Raw genomic sequence first — 22077 nt, 5'->3', positions numbered from 1 at the left:
TGACATGAGGAGATAGAAGCTCATTTCAGAGTCAGAAAACTGAAGCCTGAAATGAACCTCCTCAGAGCGGTTACGCTCCTGTAACCAGAGGGTTACACAAGGCCCCTTGTCTCCTCCCGGTCACGTAGAACACATGCTCCCACTGGCCACCAGGCAGTCTGAAGGATCCTGACACAAGGCCCCAGGACAGACAGGACCCTCCCGGGGTATGTGGGAAAGAACCCCTGACTTGGTACTGAAGGGGCAGCGCCCCCCAAAGTGCTTTGACGGTGATGATAATCCCCAAGGCCGTAAGTTAGCTCTCTACACTTGGCAGTCTTATTCTACTCCTGCCAACCCATTTATCACCTCCACCGCTCTGCCCCCTTGGCCTGGCCTGTGTCCCCAAGATCCCAAGAATCTTTGGGTAAAGCTTCTGATGTGGACAAGGACAGCTGGTCCTCCCCATAGCCCTCGGACATCAGTCTCATCCTTTTCAGTCAGTGGGGCTGCCTGAAGGTAACACGCAGATAGGAACATCAAGGTCTCTGGGCCTAAGGGAGGGGCAGCCTGGGGCACATTTTCACTGCTGGTGAGGCACCTCCAGGGCTGGGAAGCATTCTTCCTATGTAGGTCTGCCTAATTTTCCTCATTCCATAGTTATTACCTGGCTGCTGGGCCAAATGCCTACTCATCTGGGAATACAAAAAGTTGTGAATTGGTCTACAAACCAGCAACAGCGCGCAGGAAACCAGCAGCGGACTCAATCACGAGAATCACGAGAACCTCCTCTGCTCTAGCCCCAGGGTCATGGAAGCCATGTGACACTGTTAAGGAGTGCCTTTAGGTGTGCTTTGGCCTCTTGCCTTCCCCTTGCCAATCCCCACTTCACTGGGAGGTGGGCCATTTGTTCTCTGTGTCCAAACAAATGGAAATCGATGCCTTGGAGGGGACCCAGCAAAAGGTTAGGCGGGGACACATAAACACAAAGAAGTTAATCTTATGGACTTCCTTGACCAGATACCCTCTCAGTAAGAGGAACCTGCATAGAGATGAAAGAAAAGCAATCTAGGGTAAGTTCTGGAATCACACAGAACAAGATCTATCTACCACTTCCTAACCATGTGACCTCAGGCAGGTTATTTATCCTCTCTAAACCTTAATTTTCGAATCTGTCAAATGGAGAGCTTAACACCTACTTTGTAGGGATGTTGAAAAGACAACAGAAAATCTGTGCAAGTAGGTACTTCACCCAGTGACCAGCATGTGGTAAGCACTCACTGAACGGTAGCTACTATTACTGCTGTTACTGCCATCAGGAAGGTTTTTCATTTTCAAGCACTCTTAGCTAAGAGGCACTAAAGGCCATGAAGCTGACCCTCACATCCCCTGCCACCTGGGTGCTAGCACCCCAAGTCCTGTGGCCCAGAAGTGGGGCCATACCTTCCGTTCCAAATGCTTATCCAGGCGGGCCAGAGCTTCTGTCTCTCCTCCTTGCCAAACAGCTGGGCCCAGTCCTTCAGTAGGGAACCCTACGAGAGAAGGAGAAGGTCACAGGACCAGAGGTCAGGCCATTTCAGTGATATCTCAGCAAGTCTTGACACATCGGTATGTTCTTTGAGCTTTGTGGGAACTGAACCGTGTGTTCTTGGTGCTGCTGGGGCTGAGATCATCCTAACATTTCAGCGTTTGCCAGGTCATCCCGGTTCTCTTTCCACTGTGACTTTTTTCCTGTCCTTTCCCTTGCCTTCCCTATCCCAGCCACTCCTCATTCCAGGCACATGAGAACGAGCCTGTACTGCCCACCCTATCGGGTTGGCTGGCAATGATTATTGTTTTCAGGTGAGAAAGGCTAACTTTAGGGGTGCCTGGATGGCACAGCGGTTAAGTGTCTGCCTTCGGCTCAGGGCGTGATCCCAGCGTTATGGGATCGAGCCCCACATCAGGCTCCTCCGCTATGAGCCTGCTTCTTCCTCTCCCACTCCCCCTGCTTGTGTTCCCTCTCTCGCTGGCTGTCTCTATTTCTGTCAAATAAATAAATAAAATCTTTAAAAAAAAAAAAGAAAAGAAAAGAAAGGCTAACTTTACTCAGATCAAAAAATGGGGTTGGGGGAGGAAGGGTACAGTCAGTAACCGGAGGGGCTGACAGACCCCCTCTCAGCGGAAGCAATACTAGCTAACTTGGTGTTGAGGAGCCCACTGATGCCAGCATAGACTGTGCCTCTATCTTCTGAGAGTGAAAAGTACAAAAACAGGAGCAGGAATTAAAAACATAACATTACATATATGAGTAGGAACAGAAAAAAGACTGGAAAGACATGCTCCAAAATGAGTAGTGGCAATCTCCACGTGGTGGGGTTGTAGTGATTGCTATTTCCATTCTGGTTTCACTTATCTTCTACACTGTGTATAATACCATGCATCACTTTGACAAAGAAGAAAAAACCTGGTCAGTTATTTTATAGAAAAGGGGGCTCCGGGCAGGAAGTACGAACCCAGCTCCTCGAGGGAGGGCACGCCATACGTGTCATCGTGGTTCTCCTGGATGTCGGCCCTGCAGCTCTCCATCTGCTGGTTCGTCACAGAGCCCACCGGCTTCTTGGGCAGCTCCATGCGGCTGATGATGGCCTGAAAGCGCTTGTAGGTAAGGGGCGGCTTCTGCCCGTTCAGCTCAATGATCCTGGGAATCCCAAAGCACACCTAACATCATGCACGAGGCCCTTCATTTCAGGTCCCTGCCCGCCCAGAAAAGAGCCCAGACCTGGAAGGCTTGGAGGGTGGCTTTTGTCATCCACTCACGGGTCCCACCTGTAAGTGGAAAGGAAGGGGCAAGGGAGGCTACATCTCCATTTTACCGGGAGGGAAAGCGAAGCCCAGAGAGCTGGAGCAGGTGCCTCAGGTAACGGAGCGAGCAGGGCAAAGCTGGGACTCAATTCCATGTTCCCTGCTGTCGACGTGGAGCCTCCTACAGACAGAGACTGACCCTATCTCTCTAGTCACAGAAAAGTCCCCACTAGCCTTCTTGGTACTCAGCTTGCGTGTCCGAGTCGCGGGAATCCCCACGGCACCTTCCTCTCTACACCCAGTGTGCGCCTTCAGGAAGCTCTTTGATAAGAACTGCAAGCATATTCTTTTGTTGAAAAATCATTGCCTTCTTGGCCCCAATTTATTAGAACAGAGAGGTGGAGAACAGCCTATCCTTCCTAGATCAGAGGCTGGGACTGGGGTTAACAGCAACAACTATTTAAAGGATGTTTAGCAGTTTACAAAATTTGTTTTCATGATCGAGGGAAACAGAACTGCATTCAGGTAAGAAGAGAAGATACAGGACTGAGGAGGAGAATCAAGGCTGTTTCTATAGAATGCATTGGGGTGGTCTGGAGCCAGATTCCCAGGGCTCCTCCTGTTGGCCAAGAGGCAGCTGACGCAAGACCTGGCTGGCTGGGTGAGTTCATTGTGGGGCTGTAAGGCTGGCTGCAGCCCCTGCAGTACCTCCCCCGTCCTCTGGCTCTGGCACGTGGCAGGAGGAGGAGCTCCACACCCAGCAGCTCCTCCTGAGAACGAGCTCACGTGCAGACATGTGTGACTTGGCCTCCTGGCAGCCACCACTGGGTCGGGGAGAGGGGGGCAGGGAACAGTGAGGGCCGCTGGCTTGGCGGCAGCAGCAGCAGGCCTCTGCGAGGGAAGGGGAGGAGAGGGTTTCCTCCTAGACGCTCGGAAAGCAGAGGCCTGTCCCTAGGGAAGGAGGCCTCTGTAGTTCTCCACCCCCTGCAGGGAGCTCTAAAGCCTCCGGCAGGACATCTAAGTGCATGGCCTAGAAACCCAGATAGCCAGGGAAGCTCAGGGAACTCATTTTAGGTACAGAAACGGGATCCATCAGAACAGAGCACTGTCAGGAAGGGGCTAACAGGCAGGGTCCACTGAGGTCCGAGGACAGCTCTTCAGGAGCAGGACAGAAGTGGGAGCATGAGGAGGGATAGCACAGCAGATTAGGACATCTACGAAGATCTTGCATGGGGATCCTCACTGCTTTCGTCCCTTGGCCCTAGTGAGCCTCTCTGCACCCAAATTGGATAAAGCTCTTTGTGATCTGTTCCACAGGCCCCACCTCTGGCCCATTCCCCTCCAGCTTCTAGAAAATGCCATACTTCATGTGCCAGGTGGCCCTATTGGTAAATCTCCCGGAGTTCTGCTCAGCAGGGACCCAAACCAACTCCCACAATTGGCAGTATGAGCCCTGGGGCCCATGTCTTACTTGTCCAGGTCATAGAGAGTATGAGAGTTCTCAGTCACCACCTCCACACCGGCCTCCTTGGCCATCTTCATGATGGCTGCATCCCGTTCTTTCCCAAAGGGTTCGGAGTCATATTCAAAGGTCAAGCGGGTCACCCCCCATTCCTGTGGGGAGAGAATCTGTTATGCTAAGCACTGTTTGGGGAGGAGAATGAGGACTCAGCTCCCTCCTGGGAAGAAACGAGTCTAGAGACCTGTCAGAATGGGCTGCAGACCAAACTAGGGACAAAGATTTAAACTGGAAAGCAAACAATCTGAAGTTCCCAAGGGTTGAGGAAAGCAGGCCTTTGAGGTGAGGCCACAAGCGTGGCAACAGTGGAGCCCGAGGCTAGTGGAATCAAGAGAGAGGTGGGTAGCCCCGTACGTCTGCTGTGTCTCTAGGGTAGGAGAATGCAGCAGGCAGCTATAAATACAATGCTCCCAGGGGAGCCCGTAGTCCCAGAAAGAAGCACTGACTCACTGGTGGAGACAGTGGGGGAAGCGATCACTGTCTCCTTCCTGCCCGGCATGCCTTTCCCAGAGCTCCTCAGAGCCCTACAAACTTCTGGCTTAGTTTTCTTGGCAGACTTGTGCTATGTGAAGTGTCCTAATGGTTTCCACAGCAACACTCCCGAGGCTAGTAGCAAACAGAGCTAATAGGTTCTAGTTCTCAGAAAAGTTGGGCAAGGAGGAGTAATCCTTAGTCCAGAGGTCAGAGAAATCAGACCAGAAGGGCCACATGTTAAAAAAGAAGGGAATTCTTTTTCAAGCTGTTAAGTCTTTCCTAGTAGAATTTTCTAGATTTCCTTGCAATGCTGGGAGAAAGTGTACAGATAACCCACAGAAAGCCCTAGAACATGACTAGCAAGAAGAAAACCACATTCCAAACAAAGTCTCTGGTCATGGTCCCTTAATACTCTAAACCCCTGGGGCAAGTGTCCCAGTCACTGGGGACATAACTCAGTCCTGCCTGTGGTGTGGGTCCTGAGTAGGGCTGGCTATCCCTCATCCAGAACAACGGGACTAAACATTGAGCCCTTACTATGAGCTAGGTACCATGCTTAGCAATTCATATAGATGATGTTGTCAAAAACTTGTAACTCAGGGAATAATAATAAAAATATTATCAGATGCCACCTTCTCTAAGAAGCTTTCCTCGACCTTCTCTTTCAATAGGATTTTTCTGCACCTTGCCCTTTTCCCATCACAGCATTTATCATATGGCAGTGAAGCTGCCCATTACTTACCTGTTTCCCCGATTGAGTGTGAACTCTCAGAGCAGAAACCACACTGTCTCATCATTACCCTAGTACCTCATCGGGGGCCTAGGACATAGTAGAAGCTCAATAAATACATGGTAGTTGCCTCCTATCTGCAGGGATGCGTTCCAAGACCACCAGTGGATGCCTGCAACTGCAGACAGTACTGAACCCTCACATAGTGCTATGTTTTTTCCTATACATACTTATGATAAAGTTTAATTTATAAGTTAGGCACAACAGATTAACAAGAGTAACTAATAATAAAATAGAACGATTATAAAATACACTGTTAATAAAAGTTATGTGAATGTGGTCTCTCTCTTAAAACACCTATTACTGTACCTTACACTGTACTGTCCCTTCTTGTGATGATGCGAGATGATAAAATACCTACGTGATGAGATGAAGCGAGGAGAAGGACACAGGTGTTATGATGTAGTGTTAAGTGACTGATGACCTTCTGACTCTATGTCAGAAGGAGGATCATCTGCTTCCAGACTACGGCTGACAGCAGATAATGGAAACCGCAGAAAGCAAAACCACAGATAAGGGAAGGGGGGGGGACACTATATATGCTGAATGACTGACTGACTGATCTATCTGTACCTCTGGGCTATTACTGGGTTCGCCTCCGGGGTGCTAGGAGGGGAGAGGGGAGACAACGCAGAGGGAGAAGAGAGGCAAATGTGTTTAACGCTGTGCTAGTTAAGAACACAAACCTGGAACCAGAGAGCCTGGGCTGGAATCTTAGATCATCACCTGTCAGCACCACAACCATGAAGTTATTGTTCCCTCATCTGTAGAACAGGGACAGCAGCACATACCTCTATGGGCAGCTATGAGAATTAATATATGTAAAGCATTTACTTAGAACGGCTCTTGACTTCTAGTCTGTCCTCAATGAACACTGGCTATTTTCAGCACAGTGTGATTTGTATGTGTGTGTGTCTGTGTGGGGGGTGTGGGGAGGGGAAGTGAATGATGAAGTACTCAGTAGGCTGCTTGCCTTGACATCAGACCTTTCTTCTGGTCTTTTCCCCCAGGAAGGGCAGGGAAGGGAGTTGGGATGGAGAGGGGCATGAAAACTATCCTGCACTGCTGAGAATGAGAACAGACTGTCCTAGAGCCCTCTGTCTGTGAGTCCTTTTGCCTGTTTGGGTCTTAGAATGTGTTTGATAAAGAAAGGGGTTGGCACAGGGATGGGGTGGGGTGGGTGGGCTGGCTACCTGATAGCATAGACAGGGGCCTACATGGTACCCAAGTGAAGATTTTATCAACCAGCGGCCCCAGGGAAGTAGGGAGCTCCCTCAAAAAGGCTTATTTTTCTCCCCAATAAATAGCGCATAGCAAGACAGGAAACACCCCATGCTAAAAAAGAAAACTTGTCCTCAAACTCCTGGCATAGGAAGAGCCCTAATAAATCTTGTCGGCTCGAGCTAAGAAAACATCTGAGAAAGCCAGTGGCATCCGGGGTGGAATAACTTGCCACATCCCTTGTCTGGACTGAGCTGGGAACTTTCCAACAAGACACTGGTTTCACAGAATTTTTTTCCTTAACACAGTTTCCATTCTGTCGGCAAACTGATCGGCTTTGCTCCCAAATTCCCTACAGACCAGCGCTGACCGGTTCCATTTTCTGAGTCAGAATATCACCTCATTCAGTCTGTGGGGAAAGTGTAGAGAACAGAATCTCCCTGTCTTCTCTAGGACTCTGCACACTTACCTTGAATAGTCTTGGGAAAACGTCAGCGGGCTGTCCCCGGACTACAAACAGGCGAGAGTTCAGTTTCCTTAAGCTTGTATCCAAATCTTCCAGAGACTGAAGTAGGAACCTGCAGAGCCCACACAGGCCTTTTAGTGGTACGTTAAGAAAGAGGCACTCTGGTTCCTACCAAAGCAGGGAGATGCTGGTACGTCATGAGTACTCACTCTACTTCAGCCAGGACATGGTGGGGCAACAGCACTGCCTCCACTGAAATCCTGACTTGGCCACTTCCTAGCTGCGTGACTTTAGGCATTAACTTAACCTGTTTAGCTACTTTTTTTTCCCTAATCTGCAACATGGAGTTGATGGTATACCTATCTCCTAGAATTGCTAAGAAAAGAAAATCAAATAATACATGAAAAACATCTAGTGCAGTGCCTGACATATAGAAAACCAGGGGCAAATGCGAGCTGCTCCTACTCTGGTTGTTTTTCTGTGATCTGGGGCAAGGCACGTCTTCCCTCTCAGCCTCAGGCCGTGTGTGTGTGTGTGTGTGTGTGTGTGTGTGTGTGTGTGTGTGTGTAAATATCCACCTATCACAAGGCTGCTGTGAAAATCAAAAGGGAGAACAGGGGAGAAAGCCATCTGAAAAGCAAGAGCAATACCGCAGCATAGAAGCCCAAGGTCCCGTTAGAGAGGAACAAGACTGCAACAGCCCTGGCAAACCCTCCTACCTTCGTCTACCCTGCCTTTGTGTATTCTTGCTTTGGGCTGCACATATGTCTACTGCCACAGCTCCACAGCCTGGGCTGGGTCCCCAGTTCCCAGGGTTTCATTCTCCAGGGCTCTAGCCACCAGATTCTCATCCCAAGAGAGAGAAAGCTTTAGAAGGTACTTCTCTATAGGATATCCTCACATGCTTTTGCGGGTAGGGGGGGGCGTGGTGGGCACCCCCAGATACTCAAGAGACGTGGCCTTGAGAGCTGGATCACTATGGAGAAGGAAATAGCATTTGCTGAGTGCCTTCGGTGTTTTATTTATTTTTATTTGACCACAAACATTTATTTACTGTTCAGGTAGGTACAACCACCTCTGAGAAATGTATCAGTACCTTTTTGTGATATGTGTTTTATTTAAAAAAATTTTTTTTAAGTTTATTTACTTTTTTTTAGTAATCTCTACACCCAATGTGGGGCTCGAATTCAAAACTCACACTCAGGTGCCCCTGACATATGTGTGTGTGTGTGTGTGTGTGTGTGTGTGTGTGTGTGTGTTTGTTTGTTTTAAAAGATTTTATTTTTAAGTAATCTCTACACCCAATGTGGGGCTCAAACTTACAACCCCAAATCAAGAGTCACATGCTCGGGGTGCCTGGGTGGCTCAGTCAGTTAAGTGTCTGACTCTTCATTTTGGCTCAGGTCATGATCTCAGGGTTGTGAGGTTGAGCCCGTGCCCAACACGGAGCCTGCTTAAGATTCTCTCCCTCTCAGGGCGCCTGGGTGGCTCAGTTAGTTAAGTGTCTGCCTTTGGCTCAGGTCATGGTCCCGAGGTCCTGGGACTGAGCCCTGTGTCAGGCTCCCCGCTCAGCAGGGAGTCTGCTTCTGCCTCTCCCTCTGCACCACCCTTCCCCACTCATGCTCTCTCTCACTCACTCTCAAATAAATAAATAAAATCTTTAAAAAAAAAAAGATTCTCTGTCTCTCTTCCTCTGCCCCTCTTCACTTCCCTCCCTCTCTAAAAAAATAAATAAATAAAGAGTTGCATGCTCTACGCACTAAGCCAGCCAGGAACCCCAACATGTGTTTTATTTTTAAATTAAATGAAATTAGCATTTTAAAATTATGTAATTCAAAATTCAAGTTATAAAAAGGTACATGGTAAAAAGTCTCCCCTTTATCCTTCAGGAATTTAATTCCCCTCCCCAGAGGCAAACAATGCCATCAACATTGTTACCTATCTGTTTATGCTTTTTAAGCACATTTTCTTTAATTCCTTCAAAACATTTTGAAGGGAAATATTGTCCTCATTTTATAGACAAGGAAAAATGAAACACAGAAAGGATAATAAATTTGCTTAAGATCATAATTATTCACAGACACCCCTGCTATCTACACTTTGCCACCTCCCACCCACCTCGGTCAATGACAGAAATCATTAGATTTCATTCTGAACACGATGCAGCCCCGTGCCTCCTCTGTAGCACATCGCATCCCCTGACTGCTGCACGCTGACAGGAGCAGCCCATTCCCAGGCTGCCCACCAGATCCAGTCCCCACCGCTGCCTCTGACGTCGACAACATGACACTCCCACGGCAGCGAATGCCGCAGACCCACATGCCAGCAGGAGCTGAGTCCCACGCTCGGCCCAGAGCATCCTGCTGGCCTGCAGAGACTCTCCAGGAGAGGCGGAGATGGGAGACTGCTGCTTTCTGCAACCCCAAGCTCCGCCTCTGTGAATTTCTGTTTTTGAGAACCTGACACCCTCAGAAAAGGAACACTAAGCCCGGAGTGACGCACTTGCACTTGTGTCGGCCTCCTCCCGGGCCACACTGTTCCTCTCAAGAGGAAGAGAAGAGAGACCCCTGTGAACAGCCTTGTACTACCTGAAAGCCGGGCCCCGCCAGGGAGAATGCCCGGACATAACTGGCAACTTAAATTCCATCACCTCAGGGCACCGGGTCCTCCATCTGAGGCTCTTAGGAATGTCGCTGCCATGCACGTTGGTGGCCTCCTCCCTCACAGGCCACTAGGCTGCACAGGTTTTCAGTTTGAAGCTATAAATAAGGCTGACGTGTGCATGAAAGCTAGGCTCCAGCTGCCTCCCCAGAGCTTTAGTTCTAGATCTCATTTAGTAAAAGGAGAAATTCTGAAGCAAAGTAAGATAACCCCATGAGAGCCTTTTTCTTCTTTGACAAGAGAAGTCGACAGCTGAGGCAGGAAGCAGAAGGCCCAACTCTGAACTCTGCAACCAAATGATAGTAATGATAACAGCAACTAACATTCAATCAGCATTTGCAATGAACCTGGCACTGGTCTACTTATTTTACATACATTATCTCATTTCCTTCTCAAACAGACCTGTGAAGTAGATACTATGATTATCTCCATTTAACAGATGCGGAAACTAAGGCACAGAGTGATTAAGTAATTTGATAGTAAGTGACCAGAATTCAAATCAGGCAGTGTGGCTCAGTGTCTGCATCCTTAACCACCAGGCTCCACTGCTTCTTGACCAGGACTTACCGCCTGAGCACTGAGGCTGTGCTGCCCAAGACGCAGCTGTCAAGGAGAACCGCAGCCAACACCTTTGCCCCCAGATCCTTGCTCCTCTGAGGCTCAACAGCTGTCAATCACCCAGAAGCTTGTTGAAATGCAGAATCTCAGACCTCCAGGATCAGAATCTGCATTTTAGCAAGAGCCCCTGGTGATTCCTTTGCATACTAAAGTTTCACAAGCATTAGTCTCGAAAACTGAACTTCACTTCTAGCTTCTGTTTATAAGTTGCCTTTCTTTGCTGCCAATTTGTTTCTACTAAAACTTTCTGTCTTTGAGATCCTGGTTTCTGGCTCCTCTTTGGTGTTCTAGATATGCTCTGTTACTTCCAACTTCCCTCCCAAGTCCAGCCCTACAGGGCTTTCCCAGGAAGAAGCCTTAAGGATGGCCCCCCTAAAAGGCAACAGGCCCCCAGGAGCCCCAGCCGCCAGGCAGCCAGAGAAAGAGAAGCCACTGCTGTAGTACCTCACCTGCCAGATGACAGTTTTGCATGACACCAAAGAAACAGGGAGCAGCACTACTACTGGGCAAATGCTCGCTGGGGCAGGTGTATGCATTCTTTCACTGGAGAGAATTTTGGGCCTTCTGCCCTCCCTCAGAGCCCTCCTCTCCACGTGGCCAGTTTCTCTTTACTCCAGTGAGGGTGAACTCTAAAGAAATCTGGACTGTGTATTGGAGATGGTGGCATTTGGGGCTGGCAGCTCACCCTTGGCAGCTCCAAGCTGAGCTCACATGGCCAAAATTCAGAGCACACGGTCCTGAGCGAGCAGTTAAAGCTCACCCTTAGGATTAGACAACATGTGCAACTGAATTACATTATGTAAGTGCTCCGGAGCTAGAGGCAGACAGCACTGCAGAAGACCAAACAGGGGTTTCCAAAAATACGGAAAGGACTCTGTAATTCAGGCACTCCATGGGGCTAGCCCTTTAGAATAAGATAGGCGGATCTTTAGAGAAGACCTTCCCTAAAGATGGCAGATTCTACATTGAGGAATATTTTATTTGTTGTTAATAGGAGGAGGGAGGATGACAGTGAACTCTTTTTTGGATCCAGATTGCCCTTGACCAAGTTTCTCTGCATCAAACCAAGGTTATCTAACTATGTGATGATACCATAGGCTGGCCCAGACTGCCTACACAGAACATTAATAGAAATTAATTTATCCTAAGTAAGAGAGCATAAGCCCCATGTAAAAGAGTGGCTCAAACCCACAATCCATAGCAGGGATTGATCTCTAAGTATCGCTCACTTAAAAATATATTTATGCTGTCCTAATTTCAAAGAAAAAGATGAAGATTTTCCTTCCTTTTTGGCATATGTTTCCTCAGCAGAACAGTGAAGTGACTCTCTTGGGTACCAGTGTGAACAGCTCAGAGAAACTCAGATTTCTCCCCCAACAGGCTACAGTTCTCAATTCCCTGCTTGCTGACCAAGTCCCAGGGACGAACCAACCAAATAACAGTTTCATAGTGATTAGCTCCCAGCACTGGGATGAGAGATACACTTGTTCTCACCAGGCATCCTGGAGTTCCTAGGTCACCTCATTTATTAATTCTCAGCTATATGGGCTGGTATTTTTTTTAATGATTTTTTATTATATTATGTTAGTCACCATACAGTACATCCCCGGTTTCCGATGTAAGGCTCGATGATTCATTACTTGCGTATAACACCCAGTGCACCATGCAATACGTGCCCTCCTTACTACCCATCACCGGTCTATCCCATTCCCCCACCCCCCTCCCCTCTGAGTGGGCTGGTATTTTATTTCTACCAACTCCCCCTGTCCCAGAAGCTCCTGGATGCAGGTGCAGCACAGAGCTAGGGAGAAAACGATTTAAATAAAGGGTGCAATGAATTGTTGCCAACACCAATCGAAGTTGCAGGAGCAAGATGAAGGCAATGAAAACCTATTCTGAGTGCCCATTTTTAAATCTAGAAGCTGATCACCTGCCTTTTTTGGGTGGTTCTCACTGTACCTCCTTCCACATGCAGCAAATTTGGGGAAGGTGGGGCTGGGAATAATGGCAAAGGGCTTAGCCAACTAGTGCTTGGCAATAAAAGTCCTGAGGCTCCCTGAGCTACAATTAGCCCATCAGTTTCCCACTTACTACCAAGCCAAGGAGTATGCTAGCCTTTCTGCTCAGCTAATATACATATTTCTTGGTTGCCTTTCTCTGTCCTCTTTGACTCTTAGAAAATGCCATTCATGGTTATTTTAATCTGATTCATCTGCTGGAAAATGCTATGCAGGAGTTAGTGTAAGAAGTGCAGGAGGAGAACAGACATCTGAGATCTCGATTCCCCCTACTTCTTGCAGATGGCCCACGGCCCACCCCTTCTAGGGAGGCTTCTCAGAGGCAGCAACTGATCTGCAGAGTTAGGACGTTATGCTGCAGCACAGTGGTCCCAGATCACTCCCACATCCAGAAACAGCCACTGGAAGACTACACAGACTGCAATTATGCAGAGGTACAGCTGGCTCCATCACACCCCCAGCCCCCCAACCCCCAACCGAGTGTGTAGAACAGTCTGCAGCTCTGCCCTGGATCTGATCACGGGAGCAAAGAGTATGGTGGGGGTGGCAGCAGTGTGTCTGTTTCCAGACCCAGGAGCAGTTCTCATATTCGATCTGTTTTGTGTTTTTTCACCTCTTTCTTCTGAATGCCAAAGCTAATTAGCTCCATGACAAAGCACTGCAACACATTTCCCAAGCTGTCAGGCTCAAGTCTGTCCTTCTCCAATCCAGTGTTTCTCAGGCTTCACTGCACATGAGAGCTTTAGAAATCCTAATGCCCAGGCCATAACCTAGAACCATTAAATCAGAATTGGGGGAGGACGGAGTCCAAGCATCTTTCAAAGACCCTTTAGTGATTCCCATGTGCAGCAAGACTGATATTGCTCTAGTCTGTCCCCCTATCTTATTTATTTCATGGCACTTAGTTCTACTAAATTATGGTTGTTTACTTGTCTCCCTCCACTAAAATGTAGGCTCCAGGAGCTCTGGACATAACTGCTGTTCACTGCTGTGTCCCTAGCAACACCCACATCAGTGCCTGGCAGATACTAGCCACTCATTAAATCACTGTTCAATTAATATCTACATTCCTACACGGCCTCTGACTTCAGGATTTGACTAAGGCATCTGAGCTGGCATATTCCTTTTCTCCTTCACTTGCTCAAAAACACAATCACAAAAGAGTGACCCACAAAAATCCATAAACACCTAGTTTCTAGCAAATCTGAGTTTAATCAGCAACAGAGGTTTTGTTGTTGATTTTAAATCTCCACTACCACAAAGGAGTAGGCAGTCCTAGGCAATGTCCCCCCAGCCCCGTAAAACAACGTAACGAGCAAGTAGTCAGATTTATTTACCCTGCTCTAATTGGCACACTGCCATAAACAGAGGGCAAAGTCTAAGGCTTGGTTTAATGTCCATGCTAGGGATGGCCATTTGAAGATGTCTGTCAAACCCAACCTCCTATCTATAGAAACTGGAGCAGAGGCAGAGCAATAGAGCAGCCTGAAAACTGTGTGGGCAGGCTCTCCACAGGACTATCTTTAGTTGTTCTCTCTATATAAATGGGGCAGGAGGGGGCATTTAATAGACCTACTGCTAGGGGCACTCACTCTCCTAGCAGGGCACACGCCTTAGGGAGGAAAAGAATGGTGTACTGATAGCCACTGTATGCTGGGAATAACTCTGCCCCTTAGTGCAACATGGCCACAAGCAAACATCCCCCAGAACAATGCAAACAAACCAAAGGACAGCTGCGGGTGTTTTAAAGAGAAAAGGGTACAGAATGTTTCAAAACTCCCTGGTTTTAAACACTGACTACAGAGAAAAGACATCAGCTACCTCTCTGTTAATCCTTTCCCATGATTCTGTGGACTGCCTCTCCTGGGAATCATCAGAGAGGGATCTCCTTGCTATCACAGCTATCTTGCTTCCTAACCTCAGCACATCAGTTGATAAAAGTCTAATCTACAGTGGCTCAATTGTCCTTTAAAATCAGCCTCATGAGAAGAGGAGGAAGGAAGGGATACTTTGGTTCCTCTTTCTTTCTTCCTTCCTTTCTTTTTTTTCCCTAGCAAACTCATAGCTAGAGGCCGAGGGAACTCTTCAAAAGGTGTTTAAGTACTACTTTCTAGCTCAGGACACAAAGTGCCTCTAATTGTGTAAGCCCTTGGGGTCTTCATAATAACGGGGAGACCACACCTGCCTTATCTAATGCCAAGCCAGGCTCTCTAGACACCTCCAGAGGCAAGAAGGCTTTGGTGGAGGGAAACCAGGATGGGTGAAAGGATGGATTCAAACAAGCCAGAAGCTTAGAGATGATCTTCGGGAGCCCAGCATTCTTGAAGGTTGCCAGAAGCACCTGCTGTGCTACCGACTCAGAAACCCAGAAACCCGTCCCTGCCCTCACATGCCAGTATCTCCTTTCTTCCCCTCCCTGAGCACACCCCTAGGAGCCCTAGACCAGGAGTCCCTGCTCTGCCACTCCCTGGCTGCAAGTCCTTGGGCAGGCCAACTCTGCGTCTCTAGGCCTCAGGAGTTCCACCCGTACAATGAAGAGTATGATCTCTGTCCCACAGGAATGCTGACAGGTTCCTAAGGGTCTAATACACAGTGCGAACGCGGTCTGTCGGAGGTTGAGCCCTGGCCCACCCAGGCCATTACTAAGATGACTAATTGGTTCCCTCGTCCCGGCTTCTCCCCTCTGGAGGCCCGGCTCCGTCTCCCTGTCCCACCTCCTCAGGCCAGGTCTTCCGGCCGTGGGGACTGGGAGGCAGAGCTTCCCTCTCCGTAGGGAGGGGGCGACCCGGGCTGTTCGCCAGGAGCCCTCGAGGCCAGGCCGCTTCCCCCGGGCCCACGACCCCACTCGGCCCCCTTACCTCCATCGGTTGATCCCCACTGAGGAGGAGGCCGCGAACCAAGGGTCCAGGATGTACACGCAGCGTACGCAGCGCGCCCCGCGCACGGCCGCCAGCAGCGCAGGGTTGTCGTGGAGCCGCAGCCCTTTGCGGAACCAGTGCACCGAAGAGGCGCCATCCACTCCGGCTGCCGGCGTCGGGACCGCCGCTGCCGCAGTCACCACAGCCGCCGCCATCACCGCTCTGACCGCTCAGGCCTCCGCAACTCCGCCCCCGTCGGCCCCGCGGGCCCCGCCCCCGGTCCGCCCAGTGACCTACGACGCCGCCGCTCCTCCCTGTAGCCCCACCCCCGAGGCCCTAGAGCGCCCCTGCCATTGGCTGGGCGCCTCCGGCCGGGCGATTGGCCCAGCGGCGGGGAGTCCGGCCCCGCCCCCTCACGTTCCCACCATGTGTCGGTCGGTCAGAGAGGAGGCGGCGGGCTGGGCTGGTGACGCAAGTTGCTTATCTCTGCAGAGGTCTGGGCGTGGAAGGAGTCTCTAGGGACCGAGGATCTCTTACATGCGTCCTGTTCTAATCCTGTCGCTGGAAGCTGTCTGGGCTGGTGGGGGTTGCTGTGACTCCAGCCAGTGGCTTAATCGGCATCACCAACTTCTGCCTCTAGTCTATGACCTCATCTGCAACATTCTACTACAGCTACCATTTATTCAGTGCAATTTATATACCAAGCAACATGACAATATCCTTACATAAACTGTCTCATTTACTAATCTTAACCTGGTTACGTTCACTCAACAGATCCCAGTGAAAGAGCTGTTATTATTCTCATTTTAGAGACAGAGAAATCTGAGGCTGCCACAGCTAGAGTGACTTGCTCTGTATCAGAAAGCTAATAAAAGGATCCCACCCAGATTATTCGGAATCTGAAGCTTCTGCTTTTATCCACAAAGCTATACTTTTATCTGCGTAGAGCTGCTTGGCATTTGAAAGCAGCAGAGTCTAAAGAGAGAGAAGTGCCCTGATGCGCGGCAGTGGAGGGCTTGGGAGTAGGGATGGCCAATGCAGAAGATGTGGGTCAAGATAGTAATTATGCCATCAGATGAATTTTTCTTTTTGTTCTATGTTTAGTGGAATATAGAACAATGGTACCTCTGTGCTCCCAAAGTGCTGAACTGGATTCCGTGTGGGATTCAGAGATATGAAGACTGTCTCCACTATTCCCCTGGGGAGCCAAGTAGAGCCCTGTTATTCTGGAATCTAGCAGTGGCTTTGCTGATAGACTGATTGAATGGCAAGAGAAGCATATGAACACCTGCAATGAAGTGTTGATGGGCTAAGCTAGCCTATTTAGACTGGAGCTTTGTGGTTATCAAGTAAAGAGTTTGAATTTGGCCCTAGGATGTGCCCATACTCACATCCCTTCCTGGATTTGGGAATGAGCGAGGAAGGAAGGAATTTAGCAAATTAGTGGCATTATTTGGCACAACTCTATAAACCACAGAATCATTCTCAATCCCAGGTTCTCTCTCATTTGCATAAATTGTTCCCACAAGTCTGAATCACACTCCTCACCACGACCCCCTTTTAAAAAATTTTTATTTTTCTCTCTTTCTTAAAGATTTTATTTATTTGACAGAGAGTGTGCACAAGTGCACAAGCTGGGGGAGCGTCAGGCAGAGGGAGAGGGAGAAGCAGGCTCCCCACGGAGCTGAGGGCCCAACCCCTGGGGGCCCAGGATCATGACCTGAGCTGAAGGCAGCCGCTTAACCGACTGAGCCACCCAGACGCCCCTACCCTGTCCCCTTTTTAACTCCAGTTTGTTCTGTGTCACTGCTCAGTAGAGATGTCACTTTCTTGCTGTCTGCTCCCCGCCCGCAGAGTGCCCATCTCATTCTGCGCTGCTGCTTATCACTAGCTTTAGTCCGTGGTGCCGGAATTTCTTACTTGTCTCTCTGTGCCATTAGACTATAAAGTCCTGGAGGGCAGGGACCTTGGCTTATTCACAGGTGAAATTTCAGGGTTTAGCTCAGTGCTTGGCACTTACTGATTGAGGATTACTTGAGTAAAAAGTGAACAGAAACTAGTTTCAGGTTGGCAGGAACCTTAAAAGCTCTATCCAGTCCTGACTCTGTCCTTGTTTTTGAATCCCCAATGCTTGTTGGAAGACTAGATGTCACCTCTCATAACTTTTCTCTTGGGACTTTGTGTCCCCCCCCCCATCCCTTTTTCTCTCCATAAGGTTGAGAAGGAATGGAACAGAGAGTGTAAGGAGATGGCTCTTTCCCCTAGCTTCAAAGATGGGTACTCTTTCTCTGCTGAACTCCTGTAATGCTTTCTGTAGACTGTGGGTCCATGAGGGCAGGAACTGTGCTTGTCTTGCTCATCAATGTATTCCCCACACTAGTTTGGTACTTGACATGTAGTAGTTGCTCAATAAATAGTTGATGAGTGATTGAATGTCATTTATCCTTATCTTATTAGGCTATGATAGGAGGCAGTGTTGTACGATGGTTAAGCCCAACATCTCGCACATTTGGAGTGGCTGGATTCAAATTCTGCTTCTGCTTTTACTCTGTGTGACCTCGGTAAACTAGTTGACCTCCCTGTTCCCCACTTCCTTAAGCTATACAGTAGGAATGACCATAGTAGCGAGGACATGGTAAGCATTTGATGAGTCAGCTACTATTATTCTGAACAACAGGATCTGTGTCTCCTTTTGTCTTCCTTGCAACCTTGTTCTTGGTCTTACACGTAATGAGCACTCTATAAGTTGCTGAGTGAAAAAAAGATTTTAATCAGTTTTTAAAAGACCTCAAAATGATACCAGTAATGAAAAACTGCAAGAATCCCCCGAACCAGTGCAGTGTTGCATGCATTTTTAAACAAAATAGTAAGTATATTCTATATTGCTATGTCATTGTCTTTGTGTTTGTTATTTTAATGACTGTATAATCCTTCATCGTGTTGATAAGGATGAATTATTTTATGGAATGATTGCATATGGTTTGAGTATAATAACAGGGATCAAGAATCAATCAGGAAGTGAATCTGGCCCTGGATAGAATCCTGGAGTTCAAAGTTCACTTTTGAACTTTACACTTTAAAAGGGACCTAGAGAGGGGCCTGGGTGGCTCAGTTGGTTAAGCAGCCAACTCTTGATTTTGGTTCAGGTCATGATCTCACCGTCATGAGATCCAGCCTGGCTTTGTCCCTGTACTGAGTGGGGAGTCTGCTTCTTTCCCTCTGCCCCTCCTCTCTCTCTCTCTCTCTCTCTCTCTCTCTCTGTCTCTGTCTCTGTCTCTGTCTCTCTCTCAAATAAATAAATAAATCTTAAAAAAAAAAAAAGGACATAGAGAAATTGGAGAGAGACCAAAGAAACCTGTAAATTGCTAGGGAGGTGAAATGTAATCAAGTACTATTGTATCTTTGAGAGAAATAAGGAGGTTTGACCTCATAGCCGTACACCTCGTATTTACAAGCATCTCTGAAGAATGGTTGCCATGAGGATGCCAAACAGTTGCTCCTCGTTTCCATTAGGGGTAGAGGGAAAGAATCTATTTTAAGAAAAAAAAAAATTTAGTTTACGCTAGGAAGAGTAAGTGATTTAAGAAGGGACTTCATATTCAGTGGTTTAGGAATGAGACAAATTAGTCAGGTAGTGGGACGTCAGTCCTGCTTTTTTTGTTGTTCTAAACTCGCATGGAGACTGGACTGGGCAACTGTTTGCATTCCCTTTAAGCGGCGCTTTGGGTAAATATTTGATGATTGGTTGAAAGGTAACTAGGGGCGGGAAGGGAGGGACGTCCCTGGCGAGTTTCAGTTACCCGCGCCCTCTAGTGGTGGGACTGGGAAAGAAGGGGCCGTTCACTGTTGGGCTGAGCACCCAGCGTCAGGGCCCTACCCTCCGCCCTTTAGTTGTGCAGACACACGCAGTGTGCAACCTCGGCATTCCTATTCCCAAGATTTCGCACCCACAAAGCCTACTTTGATGTTCTTTGAACGCTTCAGCTTGAGAACCTGTAAAACTTATAGAGACTTACGGATCTAAAAGCCAGACTCCTTGTTCCATTCCCAGCTCTGCCATGAACTCTCAAATTACTGGGCAAGGTACTTAGCCTTTCAGTGCTTCAGTTTCCTCATCTGGAAAATGGAGATGATGATGATGATGGTGATACACGTGCAGCATGGAATTGGAGCATGATAAAAGCCTCAGAATTGAGAGTCCAGGAACAAGACTCTCACATATCTGGGTATTTATTCAGGACAAAGATATCTTTATACAGAAGTGGGGTAAGGTGGTTCTTCTTGTAATGGCAATTAGTCAAACAGATATCCCGATGTGGAAAAAAGAAGAAAGAAAGAAAGAAAGAAAGAAAGAAAGAAAGAAAGAAAGAAAGAAAGAAAGAAAGAAAGAAAGAAAGAAGAAAGAAAGAAACTTGACCCCTATCTCAGAACATACACATAAATCAATTCCAGGTAGATTATATGCTTAAATGTGAAAAGTAAAACAGTAAATAAAGCATTGGGAAGATTATATAGGAGAAAATTCTTATGACCTTGAGGGCAGACAAAGAATTCTTAAATAAGACATGGGACGTGTTAACCATAAATGAAAAGATTGATAAATTGAACTACATTAAAATTATGAACATTTTTTTATCTTTTTTTTTTAGTTGAAGTATAGTTGACATACAATATTATATTAGTTTCAGGTGGATGGCATAGTGATCCAACAATTCTCTACATTATGCAGTGCTCACCACAGTAAGTGTTGTCACCACCTGTTAGCATACAAAGTTATTACAATATTATTGACTATATTCCCTATGCTGTACTTTTCACATTCATGACTTATTTATTTAATAACTGGAAGTTTGTACCTCTTAATTCCCTTCCCCTGGTTTGTCCACCCACCCCACCCTCTGGTAACCAGAGTTTGTTCTCTGTAATTATGAGTCTGTTTCTGGTTTTACTTGTTTGCTTTGTTATGAACCTCTGTTTATCAAAAAACATTATTTAGAGAGTGAAAAAGCAAGCCACAGAATGACACAAGATCTTTGTAACCTTTGTAATTCTTAAAGAGCTCAGATACAGAATAAAAAAGCAAAAATAGGGGCGCCTGGGTGGCACAGCGGTTAAGCGACTGCCTTCGGCTCAGGGCGTGATCCCAGTGTTCTGGGATTGAGCCCCACATCAGGCTCCTCCGCTATGAGCCTGCTTCTCCCGCTCCCCCTGCTTGTGTTCCCTCTCTCGCTGGCTGTCTCTATCTCTGTCGAATAAATAAATAAAATCTTAAAAAATAAATAAATAAATAAAATAAAAAAGCAAAAATAGACAGGCAATGCAATATGAAACTAAGTTAAACTCGGATAGACACCTTCTCTCCCACGAGGGGTAGATATGCAAGATGCCAGTGAGCACAGGAAAAGGTGCCCACCTGCATTAATTAGTTCATGGGGGAAATACAAATAAAAACCACAAGATACCATCATAAACCCACTAACATGGATAAAGTTAAAAGGATGGACAAAACCAAGTGTGGGGGAAGATGTAGGCAACTGAAACACTTACACACTGTTGTTGCGAGTGTAAACTGATAACAAACACTTTAGGAAGCTGTCTGGTGTTATATGCTAAATTTGAAAGACCGAATATCCTACAGATTGCAAACAATATACCCTCCGACCTAACAAGTTAACCCCTAGCACATGCCTAGCAGAAATTTGTCCACATGTACACCAAAACACATTGTCAAAGGTTCAAAATAGCCAAAGTAAAATCAATGAATCACAGAAGTAGTAATTAGTAAAAATGTATACTGCATACATCAAAAAGGCAGCTTGCAAACCGGAGCAGTCAGAAGAGAACATGGAATGCTACCTAAGGGTATATTGTTATAAAGCAGTTTAGACAGAAAACAATGACCGTTTATTCTCGGTGATTGGTTACAATATGAAAATTTTCAGTGGTTACCCCATATTAACCTTGGGAAACTGTTCGAGTTTTGCTTATCCTTTCCAGAGGCAGAAGCAAGAAACAATCCAGGTCCAGTTAGTGCAAAAAAAAGGTAAATTAAGCTTTGTCTGCATGGCTACAACTGGTGCTGTCTGCTCAGGGAGCCTCCAAGGCTAGCCTCTATCTGTCCTTGACTTTCACAGCTTGTATGGAAATATTCACTGTAGTAGCATTCTTAGGAGTATTCTTAAACGGGAAACAGCTCAAATGTCTCTAAGCAGTAGGATGGATAAATAACTTATTGGTCACTCAAACAAAGGAATACTGTACAACAGTTAAAATGAGCAAACCATAGCTACATGCATACATTCAGGGATGAATCTCACACATGTTTTAAAACAGATTTTATTTTTAAGTAATCTCTACACCCAGCGTGGGGCTGAAACTTACAACCCCAAGATCAAGAGTTGCATGCTTCACCGACTTAGCCAGCCAGGTGCCCCTGATCTCACAAATTTAATATTGAACAAAAGAAGTTGGACACAAAAGCAAACATTTATATATGTACGTATCCACCATATAAAGTTCACAACCTGGTGTTAATGGCCAAAGAAGTAGAAACAACCCAAATGTCCATCATCTGATGGACGGGTAAACAAACGAACGTGGTATATCCATTCAGTGAAATATCACTTAGCGATAAGCAGGAAGGGAGTACCAGTAGACGCTTCACCGTCCACGACCCTTGAAAACATCTT

The 22077-nt window shown here is 47.2% G+C and overlaps 1 protein-coding gene across 2 annotated transcripts in view; it reads right to left on the bottom strand.

Annotated features, from left to right (window-relative positions):
* The window catches only part of CRY2 (cryptochrome circadian regulator 2), a 34213-nt gene extending 18576 nt beyond the window's left edge, over positions 1-15637 (bottom strand). The window contains exons 1-5 of one of the 2 annotated variants that reach the window (XM_045808751.2): positions 15389-15637; positions 7237-7345; positions 4235-4377; positions 2475-2659; positions 1423-1511 (exon numbers count right to left, since the gene is read on the bottom strand). In XM_045808751.2, coding sequence (XP_045664707.1) covers positions 1423-1511; positions 2475-2659; positions 4235-4377; positions 7237-7345; positions 15389-15603 — 741 coding nt within the window. In that variant the 5' untranslated portion in view covers positions 15604-15637. The remainder of the gene's footprint in view (positions 1-1422; positions 1512-2474; positions 2660-4234; positions 4378-7236; positions 7346-15388) is intronic. The other variant, XM_045808750.2, reaches the window with a different exon arrangement.
* Positions 15638-22077: the final 6440 nt, after the last annotated feature.

Source organism: Ursus americanus, chromosome 24 (genome assembly GCF_024610735.1).
Source record: "Ursus americanus isolate L20-20 chromosome 24, mUrsAme1.1.p, whole genome shotgun sequence".
Lineage (NCBI taxonomy): Eukaryota > Metazoa > Chordata > Mammalia > Carnivora > Ursidae > Ursus > Ursus americanus.
The sequence above is the reverse complement of the archived record's forward strand: the minus strand, read 5'-3'. Positions and strand labels throughout refer to the sequence as shown.